This window comes from Carassius carassius, chromosome 24 (assembly GCF_963082965.1).
Source record: "Carassius carassius chromosome 24, fCarCar2.1, whole genome shotgun sequence".
NCBI lineage: Eukaryota > Metazoa > Chordata > Actinopteri > Cypriniformes > Cyprinidae > Carassius > Carassius carassius.
The window spans coordinates 23,701,156-23,723,462 of NC_081778.1; the positions used below are offsets into that span (position 1 = coordinate 23,701,156).

At 36.3% G+C, this 22,307-nt stretch overlaps 4 protein-coding genes across 4 annotated transcripts; 2 read left to right on the forward strand and 2 right to left on the reverse strand.

Annotated features, from left to right (window-relative positions):
- Window positions 1-109: 109 nt before the first annotated feature.
- Window positions 110-3,300, forward strand: LOC132103683 (ras-related protein Rab-39B-like). The gene is made up of 4 exons (XM_059508779.1): window positions 110-222; window positions 314-555; window positions 708-950; window positions 2,906-3,300. Exons 2-4 carry the CDS (start codon window positions 326-328, stop codon window positions 3,075-3,077), a joined length of 645 nt encoding a protein of 214 aa, XP_059364762.1. The 5' UTR covers window positions 110-222; window positions 314-325; the 3' UTR covers window positions 3,078-3,300.
- Window positions 3,301-8,864: 5,564 nt separating this feature from the next.
- Window positions 8,865-11,862, forward strand: LOC132103232 (ras-related protein Rab-39B-like). The gene is made up of 2 exons (XM_059508170.1): window positions 8,865-9,333; window positions 10,773-11,862. The coding sequence occupies exons 1-2, from the start codon at window positions 9,116-9,118 to the stop codon at window positions 11,212-11,214; spliced, it is 660 nt and encodes a 219-aa protein (XP_059364153.1). The 5' UTR covers window positions 8,865-9,115; the 3' UTR covers window positions 11,215-11,862.
- Window positions 11,836-15,645, reverse strand: LOC132103233 (transcription initiation factor TFIID subunit 12-like). The gene is made up of 6 exons (XM_059508171.1): window positions 15,489-15,645; window positions 14,867-15,099; window positions 14,708-14,785; window positions 13,829-13,943; window positions 12,765-12,853; window positions 11,836-12,679 (listed from the first exon to the last, which is right to left on the reverse strand). The coding sequence occupies exons 2-6, from the start codon at window positions 15,035-15,037 to the stop codon at window positions 12,644-12,646; spliced, it is 489 nt and encodes a 162-aa protein (XP_059364154.1). The 5' UTR covers window positions 15,038-15,099; window positions 15,489-15,645; the 3' UTR covers window positions 11,836-12,643.
- Window positions 15,646-16,067: 422 nt separating this feature from the next.
- On the reverse strand, window positions 16,068-21,313 carry LOC132103234 (CTP synthase 1-like). Its single transcript, XM_059508173.1, has 17 exons — window positions 21,169-21,313; window positions 20,473-20,651; window positions 20,085-20,255; window positions 19,359-19,459; window positions 18,999-19,115; window positions 18,790-18,873; window positions 18,449-18,681; window positions 18,213-18,345; window positions 17,939-18,027; window positions 17,397-17,491; window positions 17,243-17,305; window positions 17,076-17,119; window positions 16,894-16,990; window positions 16,717-16,772; window positions 16,544-16,640; window positions 16,321-16,465; window positions 16,068-16,222 (listed from the first exon to the last, which is right to left on the reverse strand). Exons 2-17 carry the CDS (start codon window positions 20,636-20,638, stop codon window positions 16,144-16,146), a joined length of 1,770 nt encoding a protein of 589 aa, XP_059364156.1. The 5' UTR covers window positions 20,639-20,651; window positions 21,169-21,313; the 3' UTR covers window positions 16,068-16,143.
- Between the last annotated feature and the right edge of the window lie 994 nt (window positions 21,314-22,307).

A 22,307-nucleotide genomic window follows, 5' to 3' on the forward strand; every position in this document is an offset into this window, starting at 1 on the left:
AAAAAATAATCTCTCTCTCTCTTTCTACATATACACACACATAGAAAATGCAATCTTCAGAGGTTTTTGAGAAATACTTCCTTTTTTTATTTTTATAAACTTCGCCTGTCACATAATGCCCATTTCCGTTTCATATAAATCTGTAAGACAACTTACTATTAACCAGAAAAACACCAACCCCTACAAGATTCAAACAGGAACTTTTTCTTCAGAAACCAACAGGTACAGGTCTGACATGTAAACCTTAAAGAATTGTGGATTTAAATCTGAATATTAATTTTAAATTGATCTTTGCTCTGGTCAAATCTTTAAGGATCCTGGAGCAATGTCAGCTGTCGTGAATGGTACTGAGTGCCTGTACCGGTTTAAAATCATCATGATAGGTGATGGTTATGTGGGCAAGTCATGCATGCTGTATAGATACTTCAATGGTTTGTTTCCAGAGCAAATAAATGTAAACATTGGAGCGAGCTGCTGCGATCACATCCTAGAGGTGGAGCCTGGTGTGAGAGTACAGCTACAGATTTGGGATAGGAATGGTCATAAATCATTTTGGTAAGCAGTGAGAACTCACACACTTTTATTTACAAGCACAGTATAATGAAGACTATATATTATACTGGATTACAAAAGCTAGCTTATTAATAAAAAATAAAAGACCTTAATGCACACTGGTTGTATAACCTCATGAACTGTTATGTATTCAGGAATCGTCAGCTGATCCAGCTTTACATTGGTCAGTCAGCTGGATGCCTGCTGGTGTTTGACCTGGGCAATCGTGAGTCTTTCGAAGTCCTTAAGCATCGGTACACAGAGATGTGTAATGGAGTGAATACGTACACTATGCTCTTTGTACTTGTGGGACACAAGTGTGATAGAAATGAGCGGGAAGTGAATCAAGAGGAAGTGGAACAGTTCGCAAGTGAATTGGGAGCACCATACATTGAGGCCTCGGCCGTAACCAGTGTTGGGGAGTAACTAGTTACATGTAACGGCGTTACGTAATTTAATTACAAAATAATGTAACAGTAATCAGTTACAGTTACTAAGAAAAAATGAGTAATTAAATTACAGTTACTTATGAAAATTGTAACGATTACAAAGAGGATTACATTTGAATATTTACACACATCCACATACAGCTTATTTCTTTCCCAAATTGCACTAAGACATATGGCCCATAATCTCCGAGACGCGGAAAACACATTCGTAGAATCGAGTCATAAAAATGGAATTCAGCCTATAACGCGGACGCAATATGCCACATTTTGGACGAATAAATCAAAAGTAGGTTAGTACACTTGAATCAAAACCCGATATGGACTGATGTCTGTGAATATTACGCCGCAAAAAAAAAGACTGAATATGAATCCTGCACGTTCTGCGTGTCTGTGGAAATTCTGGCAGACGATTTGGCCTTCTACTTTAATATTGTTATTGTATAATTGCAGGCCGAATATACTAAAGCGATTATTTCCGAATCCGCCATTCGATAATTAAATCTCTAATAAATCATGGATCGGTTAGTCGTGACTGGCAATGGTTGGGCTCGCGCGCTCTCCGCGCCTCCGCCGAACGGTTTGGATCAGACTCCGAGTAATCAATGCGAGAGAGAGAGACAGGAGTGAACTGTGTAAGCGCACAGCTGGAGCAGAGAAGCGACACTTCTGTTCAGGGTTTCAGGTGCAGGTCAGTTTCATCTGTAAATATGCTAATGTAGTTTTGTCTTTGTTTACTTAGTCAAGCAGCAGCAGCACATTGCTCGCAATCACTCAAAATACTGTATAAACGACGTCATTATTATCTTTTGAAATGTTACAGTAGTAAGTTAGCAGACAAATCATCATATTTTATCATAGGTTTAGGGGGAGCTAGTGCATACAAAAACACAACCCTTAGGAAAATTAATGTAGCCTATGGAATGGCACTAACCGTGGTTTAACTATAGATTTGTAGTAAAAATAAATACAAGTGGTAATTCATTTGCCAAAAAAACAAAATTGCACTTACAAAACATGGTAAAAGTCAAATAAAAATCTTCAGTATTAAAGTCATGAGAGAGATGGATGGATAATGGAAGTGAAGGTGCAGTTCAGGAGAGAACTCTTAATTACGTTGCAAGTCCCCCAACCTAAGGATTCAAATCTTTTTCATGTCAGGTCCAAAAAAAAATAAGGTTGTCCATGTTTCAGAATGGGTTGTGGGTGTATGAGTGTGAGATTTCCCAGCCTATTTTTTTCCCCAGTCCGCCCCTCATGGAAATTAATCTCTAGAACAGTCACTTCATGAGCATTTTTTACTTATTTTGAGAAACTATCATCATATCATATACAAAGAGACAGCAGTGTTTCAGAAAGACACCAATGTTTCAGGAGTTTAGTACACAAAATAGGACACATGCTTATTAGATAACCGTATTTGAGTTGATGTATATGCTTTTATTTTTTTATTAACTATTTTTCCCCAAACCATTGTTAAATGCAGTTAGATGCCTGTAGTTATGCAAAGATTTGATTTCAAAAACAGTATCTATAAACTATTTCTTTTGATTTTAAATCTGCTTTGAACTTCAGATCAATCTCTAAGTAAAAGGCAGTACTAAAGTCTGATTGTGTGGTGGATGTGTTCAAATTTGATCATCTTAATTCAGGTGATGAAGGATGGTGAAAGTCTGACAGTATTGAGAACTACTGTAAGGTTAAACCTGCAAGGTGTAAAATGGTTGAAGATTAACAGTTGCAAATTAACATTCATTAGAAATTTATAAAAGTAATCAAAATGTACTCAAAAGTAATTAGTTACATTACTTTATTAAAGTAATTAAAAAAGTTACACTACTATTACATTTTAAATAGGGTAACTTGTAATCTGTAACCTATTACATTTCCAAAGTAACCTTCCCAACACTGGCCGTAACGGGTCACAATGTGGCAGAAGCTTTTGAGCTGTTGACTCGGCGCATTTATCAGGGTTATCTGAGTGGAGAGGTGCGTTTACATGAAAGCTGGGGCAAGATCAATGATAAAAAACTAAACAAAGATGAGCCAGCTGAAAACAGCAAATGCTGTGTCTCATAAAGTTAACATGAGACTGCATTTTTTCCATTGATGGCCATTTAAAGTAGCCATACATTGTGACAAAATAAAAACAAACCACTATAAATCACAAATATTTCATTATATTAAAGTAGATCTTGTGCCAGTGAAACGTTTCTTTTAAATGGACTTGAGTTTTGTAACTAACATCTGTTGTGATTAAAAAAAAATATTTTTTTTTTTTGCTTGAAAATAAACTTACAACAATTCCATATTTAATTTAACAGGTTGATTTCATTCAAGCATTTTGTGATTATGTTGCGTTTGTTAACTATGCATGTTTTTTATTAATTTTTATTTTATAAAATATATTATTTATATTATAATTTTTTTTATTATTATTATTTATATATTTGATTTTGCTTTTAGCTAGGCCTATATGATGAATGCAGTATGCTCAGCTTATATCATGTTTAAAAATACATTCAACCAATTTTCCCAAAAGAGCTAAAAATGAAAACGACGACAACAGATTCCAACTCATGAGCTGCAGGGTTAACCTTAAAATTCTCAAGACAAAGTCTGTACTTCCCCTTATTGCCATTCAGAAAAATGCATGTCGAGTTTAGTGAAGGAAATGCTAAAATGCCTTTAACTAACACAATTATACTAAAGAAATTGTCTCTTTTCTCTGTAAACAAATAATGGACTTTTTCCACTTCACTGTATCTCCACCCTTGGTGACCTGATCCAAATTACATTCAAGTAAACAGTGTACAAAGGCTTATCATTTACTTTTTATGCTTCTGGATCTATAAAATCTAAAAAGCAATAAAACAGTGTGGCTAGTATAACAGTTAACCCCATCCTGGGATCATTTGCAAACAAAGTGAAACATTCTATAAAAAGATATGAAGGATTTTTGTTGTCAAATGTCTGTAAAGCCTTCAATAACGTTTTATCTTTCTGTATCAAAAAAAAAAAACGAAGATTGTTATAAAATTGAACAATTACTGCTTTTAATGGATATGGCTGTAAACTTATTAACAGGCCAAGCACACACACACACACATAGAGTTAATAATCCAGTAAATGCTTCTCACACAGAGATAAATACTGCTATCATGACACTGAACTTCTACCATCGTTCTCAGTTCAGAGGTTATTGAGAAATACGTCCCTTTCTTGTATAAACCCTGCCTTTCTCATAAATACCTCCCATTTGCCTGCAATGTGAATCTTATAAACAGGAAAAGAAAAAAAGCAAGGCCGACACAATAACAACATTCAAAAAGGAAAAGCTTTCTATTCAGAAATGAAGAGGTACAGCTGATCAGTTTCAAACCTGAAGATTTATGTACTTCTTCATGTAATATCCTTAAAATGTAAACGTGGTTCTCTGAATACCATACATGATTTATTTGGTTCTCTGTTCAGATCTTGTTGAATACTGGAGTAGTAATACCCTTCCTCCATTTTCAAAAAGTGGAAGGGGATCAGCAGTCATGAATTGCAGTTCCAATGTCGTTGTAAATGGTGCTACCATTGATGTGGCCTTGAGCAATCACATCCTAGAGATGGATCCTGGGGTGAGAGAGTACAAATCCAGATTGTCGATACACCCAGTCAGGAATGGATAGGGTAAGCAGAGAGAATATACAGCGTCTGCATGCTCTTCAAAATGTCTTTATCTTGATCTCAAAAATCTGTGCATTTTCCTTAACTTAATTTTGGTTTCCAAGTCTTTTGAAATCATAAAGTTTTGTGTGAGGAACAGATTTTTTTATTTATTTTGTTTGTTTGTTTTTTTGCCATGGTTAATGTGTATCATTTTTAGATCTTTAAACACTTAAAAGCACTTAATATCATGCACAATGTTCAAATTCATGAACTTTCCTTCTCAGGAATATTATGTACCAGATCTTCCCTCGCTTAATGCCTGCTGGTGTTTGACCTGGTCTTTCAGCTACATTAAGTATTGCCATAGATTTGTGCAAGACTGTGAATCCATACACTGTGTTCTACTTACTTGTGGGATACAAGTGTAACAAAAAAGAGAAAAAATAAGGCAGTGATATAACAAATTTCTGTTGATGGGCATCATATATGTGCACAAGACAACCACTGAAAATCATGCTGCTTTATATATAGTCTATTATTTGTTTGGTTCATTATTAGTTTTTTTTTTTTTTTATTTAATAGTGTTGCTAATCTGGTTATGCTTTCAGCTACTATGATGAATTTAGGATTCCAGGTTTTACAACATTTAAATATAAAAATGTCTAGCTTTTCATCAGAAATTTGGAAAAAGACTCTGTCTGTCACATAAACCGTTTCTCTATTGTTAAAGTGAATGTAAGTTAATCAGCAGTACTGAATATCACTGATTGCCAGAACCATTTTTAAAATATCATGATAGTCGAAAAATGTGTTGCCAAGTCATGCATGCTGCAACACTACAACGAGGACCTGTATCGAGGTGGACTGGGGTGAGAGTATAACTACAGATTTGGGATACAGCCACAGTGTTGTTCACGAATTTCAACACCCTGCCAAATTATTACGTGTACCTGTGGGAGACAAGTGCACTGGGAGCGCCGTACATTAAGGGCCTCAGCCAGAACAGGTCTAAACGTGACAGAAGCTTTTCAGCCGACACATTTATCAGGGCTATTTGAGTGGAGAGGTGAGCTCGCATGAAAGATGGGACAAGATCTTTAAAGCAAACAAAGCCAATAAAGATTAGCCAGCTGAAAACATATTTACAAACATATTTTTCTTCCCATCTTTAGGCATTTAAAATCAGCCATGTATTTTTTTTTTTTTTGAATGCAAGACATGAACCACTATAAATCAAAAATATTTAATTATATTATGTGACTGGTCTGATTTCACTGCTTGATGTTTATAACAATGTATGTAAAAAATATAGAATTTTAATCAAATAAACTTTTATTGACATTTTCATTCCTAATTTCACATGCTGATGTAAATGTTTTTGCATACAGCTCACTTTTTTATTAATTATTTGTTGTTGCCCAATCATTTTTATTAAATATTTAACTCAGACACTTTGAAATATTTAACTATTTTAACACTTTTAAGGAATGTCATGATATTTTAGGTAATGTAAACTGTAACATCAGTGATGAGAGAATATTAATATATTCAGGGGATGTTACAAAGGTTTTTAAAAATGTATGCTCTAGTAAAACAACGGGACCAGATGGGATGTCATGCTTTCTTTTAAAGACATTTGCTGAGGAGCTCACATCAGCCTGGCATCGCCTTTTTCAGCTCTCAATTGATACGCATACAGTACCAGAGCTTTGGAGAAAATCTATTGTAATTCCAATTCCAAAAAATTCATGCCCTCAGGACAATAATGACTATAGGCCAGTGGCCTTAACGTCGAATGTCATGAAATCATTTGAGAAGATTATAATAGGAGAGTTGCGTAAGGATGTGGAGCTATCCTTAGATCAGTATCAATTTGCATATAAAAGCAATCGTGGTACTAATGATGCGGTTTCCACATTAACGCACCTTGTTTTAAAGCATCTGGAGTCCAGCTGCTTATGCTAGGCTGCTTTTTATTGATTTTAGTTCTGCGTTCAACTCCATCCAACCCCATAAACTGTTAGACAAATTAATTAACCTACAAGTTAATCATTTTATAATAAAGTGGTATTATTCCTTTTTAACAAATAGGACTCAACAGGTGAAATTTAACGTAGTGTTGTCGGATGTTGTAGTAAATAGTACAGGGGCCCCTCAAGGGTGCGTAAGTTCGCCACTTCTGTTTACTTTGTACACAAACGACTGCATTAGTCAGCAATCAAATCAATTTATTATAAAATTTTCGGATGACACAGTAATATTGCAATTGTTGACAAGAGACTGCAGTACTGATGACTACAAAGCCGGTATAGAAGCCATTGTGGTGCTGGTGTGACGACCATTATCTACAGATCAATGTTAAAATAACTGAAGAGGTCATCATAGATCCCAGATCAGTGGGGGTAGGAGCTCTGTTGTGGTCCATGGTGAAGCTATTAAACAGGTCTCTTCTTATAAATATTTGGGGGTTTACATCGATAGTGAGTTTAAATGGCACACACATGTATCATGGGTGTGCACAAGGATCCACCAGTGTTCACATTTTTTACGGAGATTGCGATTGTTTGGAGTGAGCAGTAATATCATGTTAATTTTTTATAAAGCAACGGTTGAGTCTGTTTTAAGATATGGAATTATTGTTTGGTTTGGAAGTTTAACAGTAAAATTGAGAGCCCAACTAAATAACGTGTTGAGAGTGGCAGGAAAATCATGGGGACACAGACAATTAGCTCTTTACAGGATATTTTTGAGCTTTGTATCACCCAGCATGCCAACAAGATTTTATTAGACACCTCGCATGTGTTGTATCCTGAGTATACACTGATGAATTCTGGACGGAGATACAGGGTTTTATTATGCAAGTATAACTGATATAAATATTCATTTTTACCATTGTCTATTAAATTAATTAATGAGCAAATACAGGAAGATAAAGATAAATAATGGTAATAGAGGGTACAAGAGACAGGAATTGAGGACTGTGTTGTGTATTGATATATGATATTATGTACTGTTTTTATGATTTAGGTTTTTGGAATTGAAATGTGTTTTACTCTTTCATTTTATATGTTGTATGTTGTTATGTCTTGATGTGGCAGCAGTTTCCCTAATCTTAAACAAATTACTCCTAAGGGAGACAATAAATGCTACCTTGACCTTGCCCTTGACCTTGAACTCGTTTAATTTTGCTTTTAGTTACTATAATGTATGTGGTGGTACTCAGCATAAGAGCAGAGAATACAAAAAGCCAGCAGATCCTAGTCACGAGCTGCAGTAAAGCCTGAACCTCCTTTTACAGATACTGGTTGCTTTATCATTATTGTCATAGGAAAAGATTGTACGTCCCCTAGTGGCCATCGAGAAAAACGCATGTCATTACAAGCTGGTTTGGTAAAGGAAATGCTACAGAAATATATAGCTTTCATGTTTTGAAACATTCAAAGCAATCTATAAGGAGTCGTGAGAAAAATGTCCACGTTTTAATGGTCTATTAACAGTACGTCTTATGTCTGTTTTCTTCCTCTGTTAGTAAATAATGGACATTTATTCCGTTTCATTGGATCCCGACCCTTGCTGTTCTGGTATGAATTGCCTCATTATAACTATAAAAAGTGTCTGAACAAGCTCAGCCAACATAGGCCTATCAGTGGCTTTTTTTACGCTTCTATATGTAAAAAGACTAGCAGTAACAAGCATTACAATTAAAAGTCCACTGGATTAACAACGTGGTCCACTAAGTAGTCCACTAAACTAAATTATCTAAAAACAAAGCTGGCCTAAACTGTCTGTCTCTCTGTGTCCTAAGGGAGTGTGTTCCATTGTTGTTCACCTCCTGTTTGGAAAGCCATATAACTGTGGAAACGTTCTGTAGCAAACTAACCTGTAATGCACACTGGTGAGGAGTACAGTGGGTTTGATTTCATCATGACATTGGAAGTCTTCCAGAAATCTTCAGAGGTTATGACCTGGGTGGAAGCAATCTCATGATTAGCCTATTGAGAAAGACTTAGCTGGATTTTTTTTCTCTTTTACATGTGCTTTTATGTGATGCATGCCATGAGCTGGCCTCAACAGGAAATACTGGGCTTGTTCTGATATGATACAGCATGCTCATTCCCTCTGGTCTATGAGAAATCCCTAACTTTCTGCTGGTATTTATAAACTCCACCTTTCACATAAACCCCGCCCAATAACAAGTATGAACAGGCAAAGATTAAAAAACAGATGAGCTAGACAGAAGCTCTCACCCCTACGACGTTCAAACAGACGCTGCCTTTTGCAGAACATCACAGGAGAACCTGTGGAACTATGGGTTTATTTACACCTATGTATACAACGAGAACTTCAAGACCTCTAAGTTAAGGGGTTCTCTGGTCAAATCTCCAAGGAGGATCCTGGTGGAGTGGCTGTCTTTAGGCAACCCTAGTCTTTTTATTCACCCCATTCGTCTGGTTGAAGTTATGGATCTCACTTTGTGGCAGTACCAGTTTCGAATCATCATGTTAGGAGACTCCACAGTGGGCAAAACATCCATGTTGAAGCGCTACACAGAAGATCTGTTTCTGGAGTGCATCAACCAAACGGTCGGAGTGGACTTCTTTGTACACTTCCTAGAGGTGGAACCTGGGGTGAGGGTCAAACTTCAGTTCTGGGATACAGCTGGTCAAGAGAGGTATAGGTAAGTCCAACATTGTTCTATCATGGATTGAACAAACTGTGATGTCCAAAATCAAATACCTAAGGTCAGGGGTGTCCAATTCTCCTACCAGAGGACCAACGTCCTGAAAAGTTTAGCTCCAACTTGCCCCAACACACCTGTCTGTTTCTTATAATCCTAAAGACCTTGATTAGCCAGTCCATGTGTGTTTATTTGGGGTTGAAGCTAAACTAAAGTGGCCCTCAAGAAGCAGGACTGAACAGCCATGTTTAAGCCGAACGATCCACAAGAAGAAGGACTATTTTCCCCTTAAAGTAACTTCTGTATGTTTACTCAAAAGCTCAGTGTCTAAAACAGTTTAAAGTTGCCTTGCTTCTGAAAAACTGGATGTGAAACATTACTCATCACAGCAGCAAGTATTTTCATGATACGTCCAGGAAGTAATTTGTCAGTCTACACTAAAAATGGGTTCACTGTCAGGCCTGGCTCCACGGGTGGGTGGAGGGACAGGTGGTTGGTCTTGACCCACTTAATTGGCCCAACCTGGCAATAGTGCCAACTGTTCAGCCCACCCGGAGAGAACTATGGTCCATCTTCTTATAGCTTGATTTGTGCCTGTTTTCTGGTATGCATGAATGACTTTAAACAGACAGATCACCAAAATGGAAACGTATGTCATCATTTACTCACCCTAATGTCATTCCAAAGTCTCATGGGTGGCAAGCCTTGTGACGAGATGAGGGAGGCTAATAAAAAACATTATTTGATTTAAGGTATATTGTCAGTTGTAACTGTTAAAATGCCAGTTCACTCGTTGTAATGCACACTCTTAATAACAAAGTTTCCAAAATAATGTTTTTGGCAGCCAATCCATATTATATAAGAATCATTTTGGGTTCCCTAAAAAAACCTTTCAGTGAACAATTCCGTTGTTTTCTAGTGTGAAGAAGATTTGAATAATCTATAGAAACTTTTTTTCCCCCATAGATCCTTTTGTGCAATGGAAAGGTTCCATGTATGTTTAAAGTCATTATTTAATGCTATTTGAGGATAAGAAATAAAATTTATGCCACAGTTCATGTACGAATTAACTGCTGATTTTACATGATTTAAATTTGAGTTTGACAAGCAGTTTTTGCAATTTCAGCATTTCACCCTTCAAGTAAATAGGAGTTGGTCTTGCATGCCTGAAATAGTAAGAGGACATTGCAAATAAAACTGCATAGTGAAAAGGACCTTGGAATTATACAGATTATCCAGAGAGAAAGAAAAAAAGGTTAATTGGATTTTATCCATCAGAAATGAATTGGTTGGTAAAAAATAAAAATAAAAGTTATGTACTAAAATGGAGCCAGAATGTAATGCAATGTATAAACAGATTATTGATTATCATGGTAAAGAGGTCTGGAAAAAATAACCCTAAAAAATATAAATAACCCTAAAACTATGTACTGTTTCAGGTCTGTGACTCGCTCCTACTACCGTAACTCAGTCGGAGGTCTTCTGGTGTTCGATCTGGGCAACCGCAAATCTTTTGAAAACGTGCAACAGTGGTATACAGAGATGTGTGAACGTGTACAGCCCTACACTGTGCTTTATGTGCTAGTGGGACACAAAAGTGACCGGGTCAAAGCTGGAGAGCGAGTCGTGAACCGAACTGAGGCAGAAAAGCTCGCAACCCAACTGGGAGCACCGTACATCGAGGCCTCAGCCAAAACAGGTCACAATGTGAAAGAGGCCTTTGAACTCTTGACCCGGCGGATTTATCAGGGCTTAAAAAGTGGAGAGATCCAGTTGCATGATGGGTGGGATGGAGTCAAGAGCTCTGCACCTACAGTCCAAGCACTCCAGAGGAAACAAAACAGTGAAGCCGCTGAGAAAAACAAGAGCTGTGCTTGTTAACTTACAATATGTGGTTCTCGCAACCTTTGAGAGCACATCATCTAATAGGATGGATTGGTCTGACATTGGCAAATATACATAACAGCAAATTTCAAGGTCTTTCAGATTGTTGGTATGAAATTTTATCAACAGCCATATATTTCATAACGTCATGGATAATTTTTGCTTATTTGCAAGATTTTAACATTTGCAAACTACACTGAAACGCTTGTTTAATTTCATATACATAAATGTGTACATTTGGTTCCAGTTGTTTACTCAGATTTCTACTCAGCTTTGGATAAAGGTGTCTTTAGTAGTGTGGCAACAGCGTTACTGCATCAGTTGAATATTTTAACTGCTATTCATCCTATCACGTTTATTTCCATGCATATGGCCACATATTTCCATAAACATGGATTTCTATTTGCTTATACAGAAAGGGCTGCTTGAAATGTATAGCTATTCCTGTAATTCATAATTGCATGAGATTCTGGAGGTATTTAAGACTTAAAATAATTCACCAAAATATTACTTTTACACTTAATGGGAGTTTAGATATTAATTTGCCACAGTCTAGACACAATGCGGAAACAGTTTATGTTAGTTATTTCTGAAATTATGTCCAACACAACTGGAGGGATTTCAGTGAGAATAAATCACAATAAGTCTTTTTTTATTCATGAAAAACAAGAGACTGTAAAACACTGTGATACATGGCAAAAAAAGAAAAATGTTTTAACTCCGTTTAACTCCACAGAAATGTTCAAATATGTCCACAAACCCACAGCAGAAGGGGTTTATGCACCATTTCCTATATACCACACATATTTAACTCCCTCTAACCAGTTAACCAATTTGCATTATGTCACTAGTCCCAATGCAATTAATTAAATAGGGAAGTGGTATTTATTTCTCTGGTAAAAATTACTGCTTACCTTTAGAAAGTCACTCACTAAAGATCTTCTCTATAGTACCAAATATTACTTAAGTGATGAGTTCTATAACACCGAACACTATGAACAAATCAGACACATGGTGATTGTAATTGTGCATAGCTATTAATGCCAGCTGAGCAAAAGAGTCATGTGACTCCATGATGGGTCAGCTATACACAAAATATGAATGAAAATGTGGTTTGTGGGAGAAACAGTAAACAATTGATGTTTTTCACAGGAGTCTATGAGATTCTATAATATAATAAACCCCAGTATAGCACCAAGCCAGAGACTAAAGTGCCCAAATAAAATGTTCTCATGGTGGTTTTAACACAAAGTGAACTGTACAGACAATTTACGTCACTTCCTACACACCGTTTGAATGCGAAATGTCAACAGAACCGTACTGTAAATAGTACAACGCATTCTGTCTCTCTGATTAACATAACATATATAGGTTCAATCCCTCTCCAGTTTCAAAACTTGCAGGAAAAAAAGTTTGTTGGTGCTTGCTACTTTTTGGTTGTTTTGCGGATCAATGCCATTCTCTGAAAGAAAAGAAAACTATATTTAGATATGCAAGTCATTTGTTTTTCATAATATCAGTTGAAGTGCATGAGAAAGATAGCTGACCTGTTTGTGAGCTTCTGTGGTGCAAGCCTTCTTATAAGGTCGGATCTCATCTGAGCCATAACCAGGAATCCACATGTTCCACTGTCGTTCTGTAATGCAATGTTGGATTATGGACTATATTAACACTGTTCTTCAGATAGTCATTCAAACAGTCTGCTATTGGCCTTGATTTAACCATTTATAGGATACATAAATGTAAACTGTTATTTTAATTTTCTATCATATTAATGGTAATAAAATAAAATGTGAAAACACCAAGTTCATCATGAGGGCACACATTATAGGATTAGTTCACTTCCAGAATAAAAATTTCCTGAGAATTTACTCACACCTGTGTCATCTAAGATGTTCAAATCTTTATGTCATCAGTCACAAAGAAATTAAGGTTTTATAAGGAAAACATTCCAGGATTTTTCTCCATTTAATGGTCTATATGAGGAATAATGGCCTTATCTAGTAAGAAAATAAAAATGTATAGTTTTTAACCACAAATGCTCATCTTGCACTAGCTCCACGATGTGTGTCTGCAAGTTCACGCATTACATAATCACATTGGAAAGGTTATAAGCTGTTAGCTCTTCGTTTATGTACTCCAGTTCAAAAAGGTTGGGTCGGGAGTGAAAATCTCTCATCCAACTTCAAAATCATCCAACCTTGTTGTTTTAACTTTTGTTTTACACATTCGCTCTGTAAACACAGGGTTGGCACTTCTGCCTACATCACACATAACCTTTCCAACATTATTATGTAATTCCTGAAGTCGAGCTAGTGCAAGACGAGCATTTGCGGTTAAAAAGTATATTCATTTTTATTTTTTTAAGAAAATGACCCATCATTTTCCTCGGCTGAAATCGTGTAGGCCCTTTGTAGCTGCATTGAAAATGCAATTTGGACCTTCAACACATTAGCCACCATTGAAGTATATTATACGTAGAAAAATCCTGGAACATTTCCCCCCAAAAAACGTAAATTTCTTTGCGACTGAAGAAAGAAAGAAACAAAAACCTTGAATGACATGGGGGTGAGTAAATTATCAGTATATTATGTATATGCAAGACCCTCACCCAGGTGCAGCTGGACATCTTTCACTTCAAGAGTGTTTGACTTCCTGTGTCGGGCAAGTTGGCACGCCGCAGTCACCACACTCTCAATGAAGTCATCGGCAATCTGCAAGAGCATCTGATGGGAAGGGAAATGACTTGTATCAACAGACAAAAGCATATAGTGACACTACTTGGGGTCCCTCTCTTTTACTCACAGAGACTGCATTTATTTGATATGGTAAAAATAGTAATATTGTAAAATACGTTTCTGCTTTTAAAGGGGTTCTCGATTATGATTTTACTTTTTTTAATTTAGTTAGTGTGTAATGTTACCATTTGAGAACAAACAACATCTGCAAAGTTACGATGCTCAAAGTTCAATGCGAAGGGAGATATTTTGCATCCTTGTTGAATAAAAGTATTATAATGATAAATACTAAAAAATATAAAGTAATGTTCTAATTCTTAATGTTCAAAATGGATAACTAAGGAACCATATCAATAATCTACTGACTAATTTATTATTTTTTACTAGATTTTTTTGGTTTTCACCTTTATTTTAACAGTGAATGTAAAGGGATGCTTCTTAATTCGAGATGCTGTTTTTTTATTATAAATCGTTCAAGAATGAGTAGTCATTCAGACAACCCAGGCTTGTCAAATGTCTTTACTGTTACTTTTGCTGAATAAAAGTATAATAAATAATCATAATAATATAAAGTAATCTTCTAAGTACCGAGCTGACAGAAATGGATAATTAACTAGAAAACCATATGAATACTTAACTGATTATTTTATATTTATATATATAGATATAGTTGTTATTCAGGCAAACCACAGACTTGTCAGTTACAAAAATATATACTTGTGTACATCACTAATAATAAGAGTAATACATACCTCTTCCACATCTTCGTCGAGTTGCTCATTAGGGTCAATTTCTCTGACAAGATCCTGCAGTTTCTTCTTACTAAGCACCTGTTTGGAGGATATTAGATCATAAATGTAACAAATACAAATAGAGGCAAGTCTAAAACATTTGTATTGCTCGGGTCTCACCTGAGGGCCTTCAGGGCTCAGTCTCCCTGCAGGTCCAGGGGTGCCCGGGACTTTCCCGGGGACGACGGTGCTGTTGGCCATGTTGGTGGAGATGGGTGGTGTTGAAGAGGCTTCTGCTTTCACAGCAGTGAAGAAGTTTGAGCGACTAGTCTGTGCTGGGTACTGGGTCATACTATACTAGTCAAGAGATATCTGTCATGAGCCACTTCAAAGTCAGAGTGAGGTATGTTCAGCTGCAAAATATACATATAAATTTTTTTATAAAGTTTTAATAAATATTTAGTCACTTTCAGAATCACTCTACACAGAGCTCACTAGGAAAAACACATCACAGGACTGTCATCTGCTCTTCAGGCTAACAACTTTAGCTTTTTAGCTTCGCTGATGTTTTCAGACATTATCAGCTTAAAGTACCTGGGCAAATGCGGATGTAATACTAGTACATGCAGTAATGTAAATTAAAAAATAAATCACGTTTCGTCTAAACGTTTTCGTATCAATTCATATCAAATTCATCTTAGCATATTAGCAGCTAGCATGTAAACATTTGTGCCAATCCACATCTCGCGATGCTTTCCTTTTGTTTTATATATTTCTGTCAGACGATGAATTAGTGTAGTACCTGATCCAAATAATTCTGTATTATCTTCCCATCTTCAACATTTATAAACTGGAAATATTCAAAAGCACAATTAAGTTGATGTTATTCCTTCTAGAGGCGCCTCTTCTGACTGGCGAACGGAGCTCTGGTGAATTATCGCGAGATGTCAGGGAATAGGTTTTACAAAATAAAAGCCAAGCTGAAAAAAGAAGCCATTCTATTTTAACATCTATTTAAACTTACCGCTTTTTTTGTAATAAAGTAAAGTGATTTTAATACGTTATGCTCGATGAGGCAATACATTTTTCATTCTTCCTCCAGTTTGTAAAAAAACTATTTGTATTTACAGTAATAGTAGTAGTGTTTACAATAGAAGTCAAAAGGGTAAGATTTTCTTTAATGTGAAAGTAAAAGGCACTGGATATACTGGTCATACCTGGAGCTTAAAAATGTTTGCACAGACAAGATTAGTAAGCAATTTTTATTACAAAACTGTGTAATGCTTCTTCTGGTATGGTTTCATTGTTAAGTATGTCACAGAATAATTGTTTAAAAAACATGTACAGTGTGCTTATATTGGCCTATAAATGACACGTGAGCTTTTTTTAATCCATTTATTAAAATTTTTAATTTATGGCATAAATGTTATGTTTTCATGATTATATGTATTTCCACTTTAAGAAAGTGATGGGAATTTGATTTCAGATATCTCAGAGTCTGGTGAACTACTTCCACTTTGGTCACTGTATGTGTCCCTGAGAGAAACAGAGAAGAAACATAAGATAAAACATACTGCTAGTTACCATTTTTAAATAGTTAAACTCATCTTACGAGAGTTAATAAGGCAAATTACCGAGGTGAGAGCCGGCATCCTTTCTGAAGATAGTTCTGTAGTTTCCCAGATGCTGCCAGTAGAAGACCAAAATAAGGAGGTGAGGGTTTGATGGGGCGAGAAGTGAATTCTGGGTGATACTGCACTCCGACAAAATAAGGGTGATCTGTCGTTACAGAAGGAACAAGCTGAAACAAACTGACTATTTCTCCAGACATCTGCAGATATTAGATATTCACTAAACCTTGAAGTTCAATTATCTCCATTCGCTCCCCCTCCAGGTCCTGACCCACAAATCGAAAACCTGTACCCTCAAAGTGGTGCTTCAATTCTGGATTCACCTAGAAAAATGCAAAAGAAACTCATTAAGTTGATGTACATAAAAAAATAAAAGAATTTTGTTAATATTAAGTGAACCTCAAAGCGATGCCGATGCCTTTCATCCACATATTCAGCATCTCCATACAGCCTTCCTACAACAAAACAATTCAAATATCATTCAGATCTAAAACCTTTTAATACAGTATCAGTTTATAATTATTTTGTGATAAGTGACTTTCACAGATTACTGTGGCACAAAAGATCACAACTCACGAAGAACGCTGGAGGTGCTTTTGAACAAAGTGCGCCTTTTTCCCAACCGCATGGTTCCTCCCATCTCCCCAGGATTGTGCTCGGGCATTTCAATCACCTGATAACAAACAGATCTCATCACACCACAAGAAAAAGAATCATAATGCAGATATGCTCATTTCTTTAACCAGACCATTACCTACCACTGGATGTTTTGTTTCAGGGTCAAATTCTGTAGAATTGGCATCTGTTAAGAGGAATGAAGTTCAAATAAAAACACTTTAAATGCACATGCAGAGTTTGATTTAAAAGATGGGAAGAGAGTTTGATTTAAAAGACATAAAATCAAATCTGGTTCGGGTGTTCTTACCTTCCCAGCCAAGTACATTACGAGCAAATTCACACACTGCCAGCTGCATACCCAAACAGACACCTGCCAAACCAGATTTCAAATGTAACCACAGGCATGCGGTCATAATAACACTAGATAACACTGCCAGTTTTCTGAACAGAATTTTTCTTACCTAAAAATGGCTTTTTCTGTCTCCTTGCCCAGTTAATGGCTTGGATTTTTCCCTCTGTGCCTCGCACGCCAAAGCCTCCAGGAACAAGAACCCCACTAATAGCACATTGAAATAGTCAAATACACATTCAAATGAACATTCAAACAATAAATATTCAAAGCGAAAGGCAGTTTGTAAACTATTTTACCTCTATAACGTGACATATGCTATGCTGCTTAATATTTTTGTGAAAACCATGATACATTTTTTTCAAGATTCTTTGATAAATAGAAATTAGGACAAATAATGGAAGCAGGACCTGTTTTTATCCCTTGAGTATTGATTACACTGAAAAAGTGGAGCGTTATTTGCCAGAATGAAGCCAAAGTTTGTTAATACAAAGCCTAAATAGCTATTTGGATATTGTTGAACATTTTCCAAGAGCCCACAGAGCTGAAATAGCACCATCTGAATAAAACGTATAATTGAAATGTTCTCTATTGATGGACTAAACAGAGTTTATGTTGTTAGTTACTCTGTTTTTGAGGGTACACTACACTCACTCAGCACTGCAGAGCTTCTGCCAGGCCTCATGGTACTTCACCGGCTCCTCCTGCAACGCTGCTGGCTCCAGGTCTGCCGAATCAATGTACTGAAATGGAGGTACATTTTCTTTTCTTTTTTTTGAAAGTTTCTTAAGCTCACTAAGCATTTATTTGACCAAAAATACAGTAATATTGTGAAATATGCAAAAATTCTAATTGAATTCAAAAGACATTCTCTATTACCTTCATAAAAGCACAGAAAAATGCTACTAGTTCATCTGGCATTCCTTACCTTGACCTCTAGCTTATAGTTGATGGAGAGGGCTGAGTGCTCCAGTGCTTTAATAACAGAGGCATACGAATCTGACAGCTTGGTGTACTTGCCTACTAAAGCAATGGAGGTTTGCTCCAGCAGTCGGTCAGACCTATGAAACGAGGACAGACTGCTTAAAACAGCTATACCAAACATGGTGTTTTATATAAGAATGCCATTTTTGAGACTGTTAGGCGGATCCAAACAGTACAAACCGGTCTGACATCTCCTTCCATTTTGTGAGCATTTTGCGAGGTCTCATCTCAATGAGCAAGTTCAGCCTGTGGCACAAATAGTCAACTATCCCCTGATCCTCCAGGAGTAGAGGTACTCTGTAGATGGAAGAAACATCATGTATGCAGATCACCTGTTCAGGTTCTACATGACAAAACATGGAGATCTTCTCTTTCACAGCTGTGTCCAGTGGAGTTGAGCATCGACAGACAATCTGCAAGCAAAAACAACAAATTCTCAAAAGCAAAAAAAAAAACTAAGAACTGGAGTGAGTTTACTTGGATTGGCTCTTTATAGCATATAACAAAGAGCAGAGACTGACTAGATCAGGTGACAGGCCAAGTCCACGAAGCTCCCGAACACTGTTCTGTGTAGGTTTGGTCTTCTGTTCTCCTGTTGAATTGGGCTGAAAACACATCCAAAGTGCATATAAGTATTTATTTTTAAACTACAAATGTTTAAATATAATAATTATAACTATCATATTATATATATATATATATATATATATATGTAATGATTGTTTCCTACCTGAGGTACCAGACTGACATGGATGTTACAAAAATTCTCTCGTTTCACTTTAAACTGAAACTGTCTAAATGCTTCAATGAAAGGCATACTCTCAATATCTCCGACTGTACCTCCAAGCTGTAAGGGGAAAATTATAAATAAATCGTATTTTATTATATTATCATTTATGTTAAAAGTTTATATTCTTATGTAATTATACATTTATTTATTTTTTTTTTTGAACTCTGACAATAGTGAAAAAATGCATGTCATTATTAAACGCATTTTTCATGAATACCACATTTATTTTACATTTAATAACTGTTGCTCTGTCCTTGGTAGAAATGTTTCCTCAAAGATGTAAAGCACAAGAAGATATACCTCAATGACACAGACTTCTGGTTCAATTCCATCATCGTCCACCGAGACCTTAGCCTGCCGCATGACCCTTTCCTGAATTGCATCGGTAATGTGTGGTACCACTGTGAGAAATTATTCATATTCAGCTTACTGACACCATATTTCCCATTATGTAACCTCCTCAGAAGCATGTATGGTGAGCAACAGATGCTTCAACCTTTGTAATACAATCAGAAGAGGATATGCAAAGTAACTAAGGCTGGGTGCTGTCAAATACTTCAAGATACAGTAAACAAATATCACGGTACATCGGTCACCATACAATTTAATGCACTGCAATTTCTTCAATCACTATTGTTAGAAAAACAATTGCAATATACTGATATATACACTACTGTTCAAAAGTCTGGGGTCTGTACATTTTTATAAAGAAATGAATAGAAACAATTATTCTAAATTGTATTAATATTCCACAATATTACTGTTTTACTTTATTTTTGATCAAATAAATGCAGCTTTGGTAAGGCTAAGAAACAGAAAAAAAAAATTACTGACCACAAATATTTTGAATGGTAGTGTATGGTATGGTTGTACATGCACAGATACAATGCAAACTGAATATAACAGAACGCACAAAAATATAGTCCACGTGTATTTTAGGCTCAAACTCAGACAAGACTGAGATCCTGTTTCCTCCTGCCACAATTCATATTTATGTTCAAGTCCTCTTGACATTGTGTAGCTCACCTTGTACCGTTTTGCCCAAGTAATCCCCCCTCCTCTCCTTGTTTATAACAGACTGATAGATCTTCCCCGTTGTCAAATTGTTGTCCCTGGTTAACCGGATGTCCAGAAAACGCTCATAGTTCCCTAAATCCAAATCAACCTCTCCCCCATCATCCAGCACAAACACTTCACCTGTTAAACAGAGCGTCAGAGAGATTGACAGTGGCACGCAAACGCAGATAGAACAAAAGACAGCTGGCAGAGTCATCAGCATGGGATGCTCTAGGACAAAAAATAATCAAAATAATTTTGCAAAACAAATATCGCATGTAGCAACAGTTCATATTTCTGTATCGTCAACATAAAAATTCAAACGAGGTCAATCGCATTAAAGCAGCCATGCACTTACCATGTTCATAGGGAGAGAAAGTGCCTGCATCGATGTTGATGTAGGGGTCGATTTTGATAGCAGTGACATGCAGGCCACATGATTTGAGTATAGTGCCCACACTGCTGGCTATAATGCCTTTACCAATGCCAGATATCACACCACCTGTCACCAGTATGTACTTCATTATTCAACAGCGTCTATCAGTACAAGAAAGATGATGATGTTTATTTCAACAATTATGTAATACAAATATGACAATCAGCCACAAAAAAAACAGAATAAAAAGTGGATCAATAAAAAAATAAATTGACTTATGTTATTCAATAACACAGGAATGCAATTCATAAAAAAATCCTTGAATACATTAATAATATCGACAATAGCAATTAAACTAAACATACATTTATAATGATCATGCCAAATTCTGCAACTCCCAAGCAGGTAATGTTAAGAAAGGACAAACTGCACACCATGATGACCTTGTAAACAAATGCAAAATAAACCAAAGCGTCATTGACTAAAGCGTCTCTAGCATATAAAGTGTACATGCTATGACCAGAGTGTTTCGTAGTGTCTTTTAATAATAGGCTCATAACTGAAACCCATTAGAGACTCTAGTAGATTACATAACATTGCAGTGAACTTCCATTTTGGTACAAATGACTAGCGAGGTACAATGCAGAAACTGAACATAAAATTAAGGTTTAACCGTACCTGAACCCGTGCAGTTCAATTATCTAAAAACCGTAGATTAAAAACACCGATTCAGTGTAAACGAGCCATCCTGACGAAACGTTTGTTTGGGTGTCAGCGAAATCCGGTAAAGCGCCAAAACAACACGTGGTGTGGATCCAGTGCTGAGCTCCAGTGTTGCCAGATTGGAAATGTCCAAGTATCGTACCAGAAGTTCAAAATTATCGTATTTGGAAGAAAATTATCGTACACGATTCAAAAGGCTTATTTATCTATTCTAAACCAACAACATTTTGACATGACCTGCAAATTACCACAATAGAAAACAAGGCGTATTGTTGGACGGAAGCAGTGAGACAAAATACTATCCCATTATTTTCAGTGACTGTCTGCGTCGCGGCGCATATTAAAACATATTAAAATGATTTTTAACACTTGCTTTGTCGCGTCCAGTGAAGAAGGAATTTAGCTGTTGATGCGTGGTGCAGTTAACACATCTGAGCCGCTGTCATAACCCTGCGTGTTGCCAGATGTTGAAGGGGTTCTTGCTGTCATGGACCGCCCTGTGCTCGTTGGCTTTAAAGCAGTGCACTCTCCTGCATTCTTAACACACCCTCAGGTGACTGCAACTACTATCATTTAAATTTTCATAAAATTCTGAAATTATCGTACATTACGTACATTTTTTTCATTATTGATCGTGCAGAGGTAAAAATTATCGTACAAATACGATAATTATCGTACGTCTGGCAACACTGCTGAGCTCTAACGTTAACTCTAGCTGAGCCACTCCAAAGTCCTTAGAATGAGCGTTATTATAGCCAAAGTACTTTTATTCTATAGTATTTGTTATAACATAGAATGAACACATTATGTTAACAATGTATTGTGATATTTTATGGCATAATTTCTGTATTAACTGCATTACATCGATGTAGTCTATTTTTAAATATGTTTACGTACAGTTACTGTTACCTTCCCAGAAAAAACGTGAAGGCTAAATGCAGGGGCTCACATCCACTGCCCGTTTGCAAAACGGTTTATTTAAAATGTATTGACATCATCTATACATGTGTTATAGATTTAGTATTATCAATGCATAACTGCAATGTGTTGCGCCATGCTTGTAATCACTCAAATGAGAATTAGACTTCCATATT

Coding starts and splice junctions, on each gene's coding strand:
- LOC132103683 (XM_059508779.1), top strand. CDS start 326: ATGTCAGCTGTCGTGAATGGTACTGAGTGCCTGTACCGGTTTAAAATC. Junction 556..707: donor AATGGTCATAAATCATTTTG/GTAAGCAGTGAG, acceptor TTATGTATTCAG/GAATCGTCAGCTGATCCAGC. Junction 951..2,905: donor GGAGCACCATACATTGAGGC/CTCGGCCGTAAC, acceptor AACCTTCCCAAC/ACTGGCCGTAACGGGTCACA.
- LOC132103232 (XM_059508170.1), top strand. CDS start 9,116: ATGGATCTCACTTTGTGGCAGTACCAGTTTCGAATCATCATGTTAGGA. Junction 9,334..10,772: donor GCTGGTCAAGAGAGGTATAG/GTAAGTCCAACA, acceptor GTACTGTTTCAG/GTCTGTGACTCGCTCCTACT.
- LOC132103233 (XM_059508171.1), bottom strand. CDS start 15,037: ATGACCCAGTACCCAGCACAGACTAGTCGCTCAAACTTCTTCACTGCT. Junction 13,944..14,707: donor TCGACGAAGATGTGGAAGAG/GTATGTATTACT, acceptor CCTTCCCATCAG/ATGCTCTTGCAGATTGCCGA. Junction 12,854..13,828: donor AGATGTCCAGCTGCACCTGG/GTGAGGGTCTTG, acceptor ATTGCATTACAG/AACGACAGTGGAACATGTGG.
- LOC132103234 (XM_059508173.1), bottom strand. CDS start 20,638: ATGAAGTACATACTGGTGACAGGTGGTGTGATATCTGGCATTGGTAAA. Junction 18,346..18,448: donor TGGAAGGAGATGTCAGACCG/GTTTGTACTGTT, acceptor CTCGTTTCATAG/GTCTGACCGACTGCTGGAGC. Junction 16,991..17,075: donor CTGAAACAAAACATCCAGTG/GTAGGTAATGGT, acceptor GTTTGTTATCAG/GTGATTGAAATGCCCGAGCA.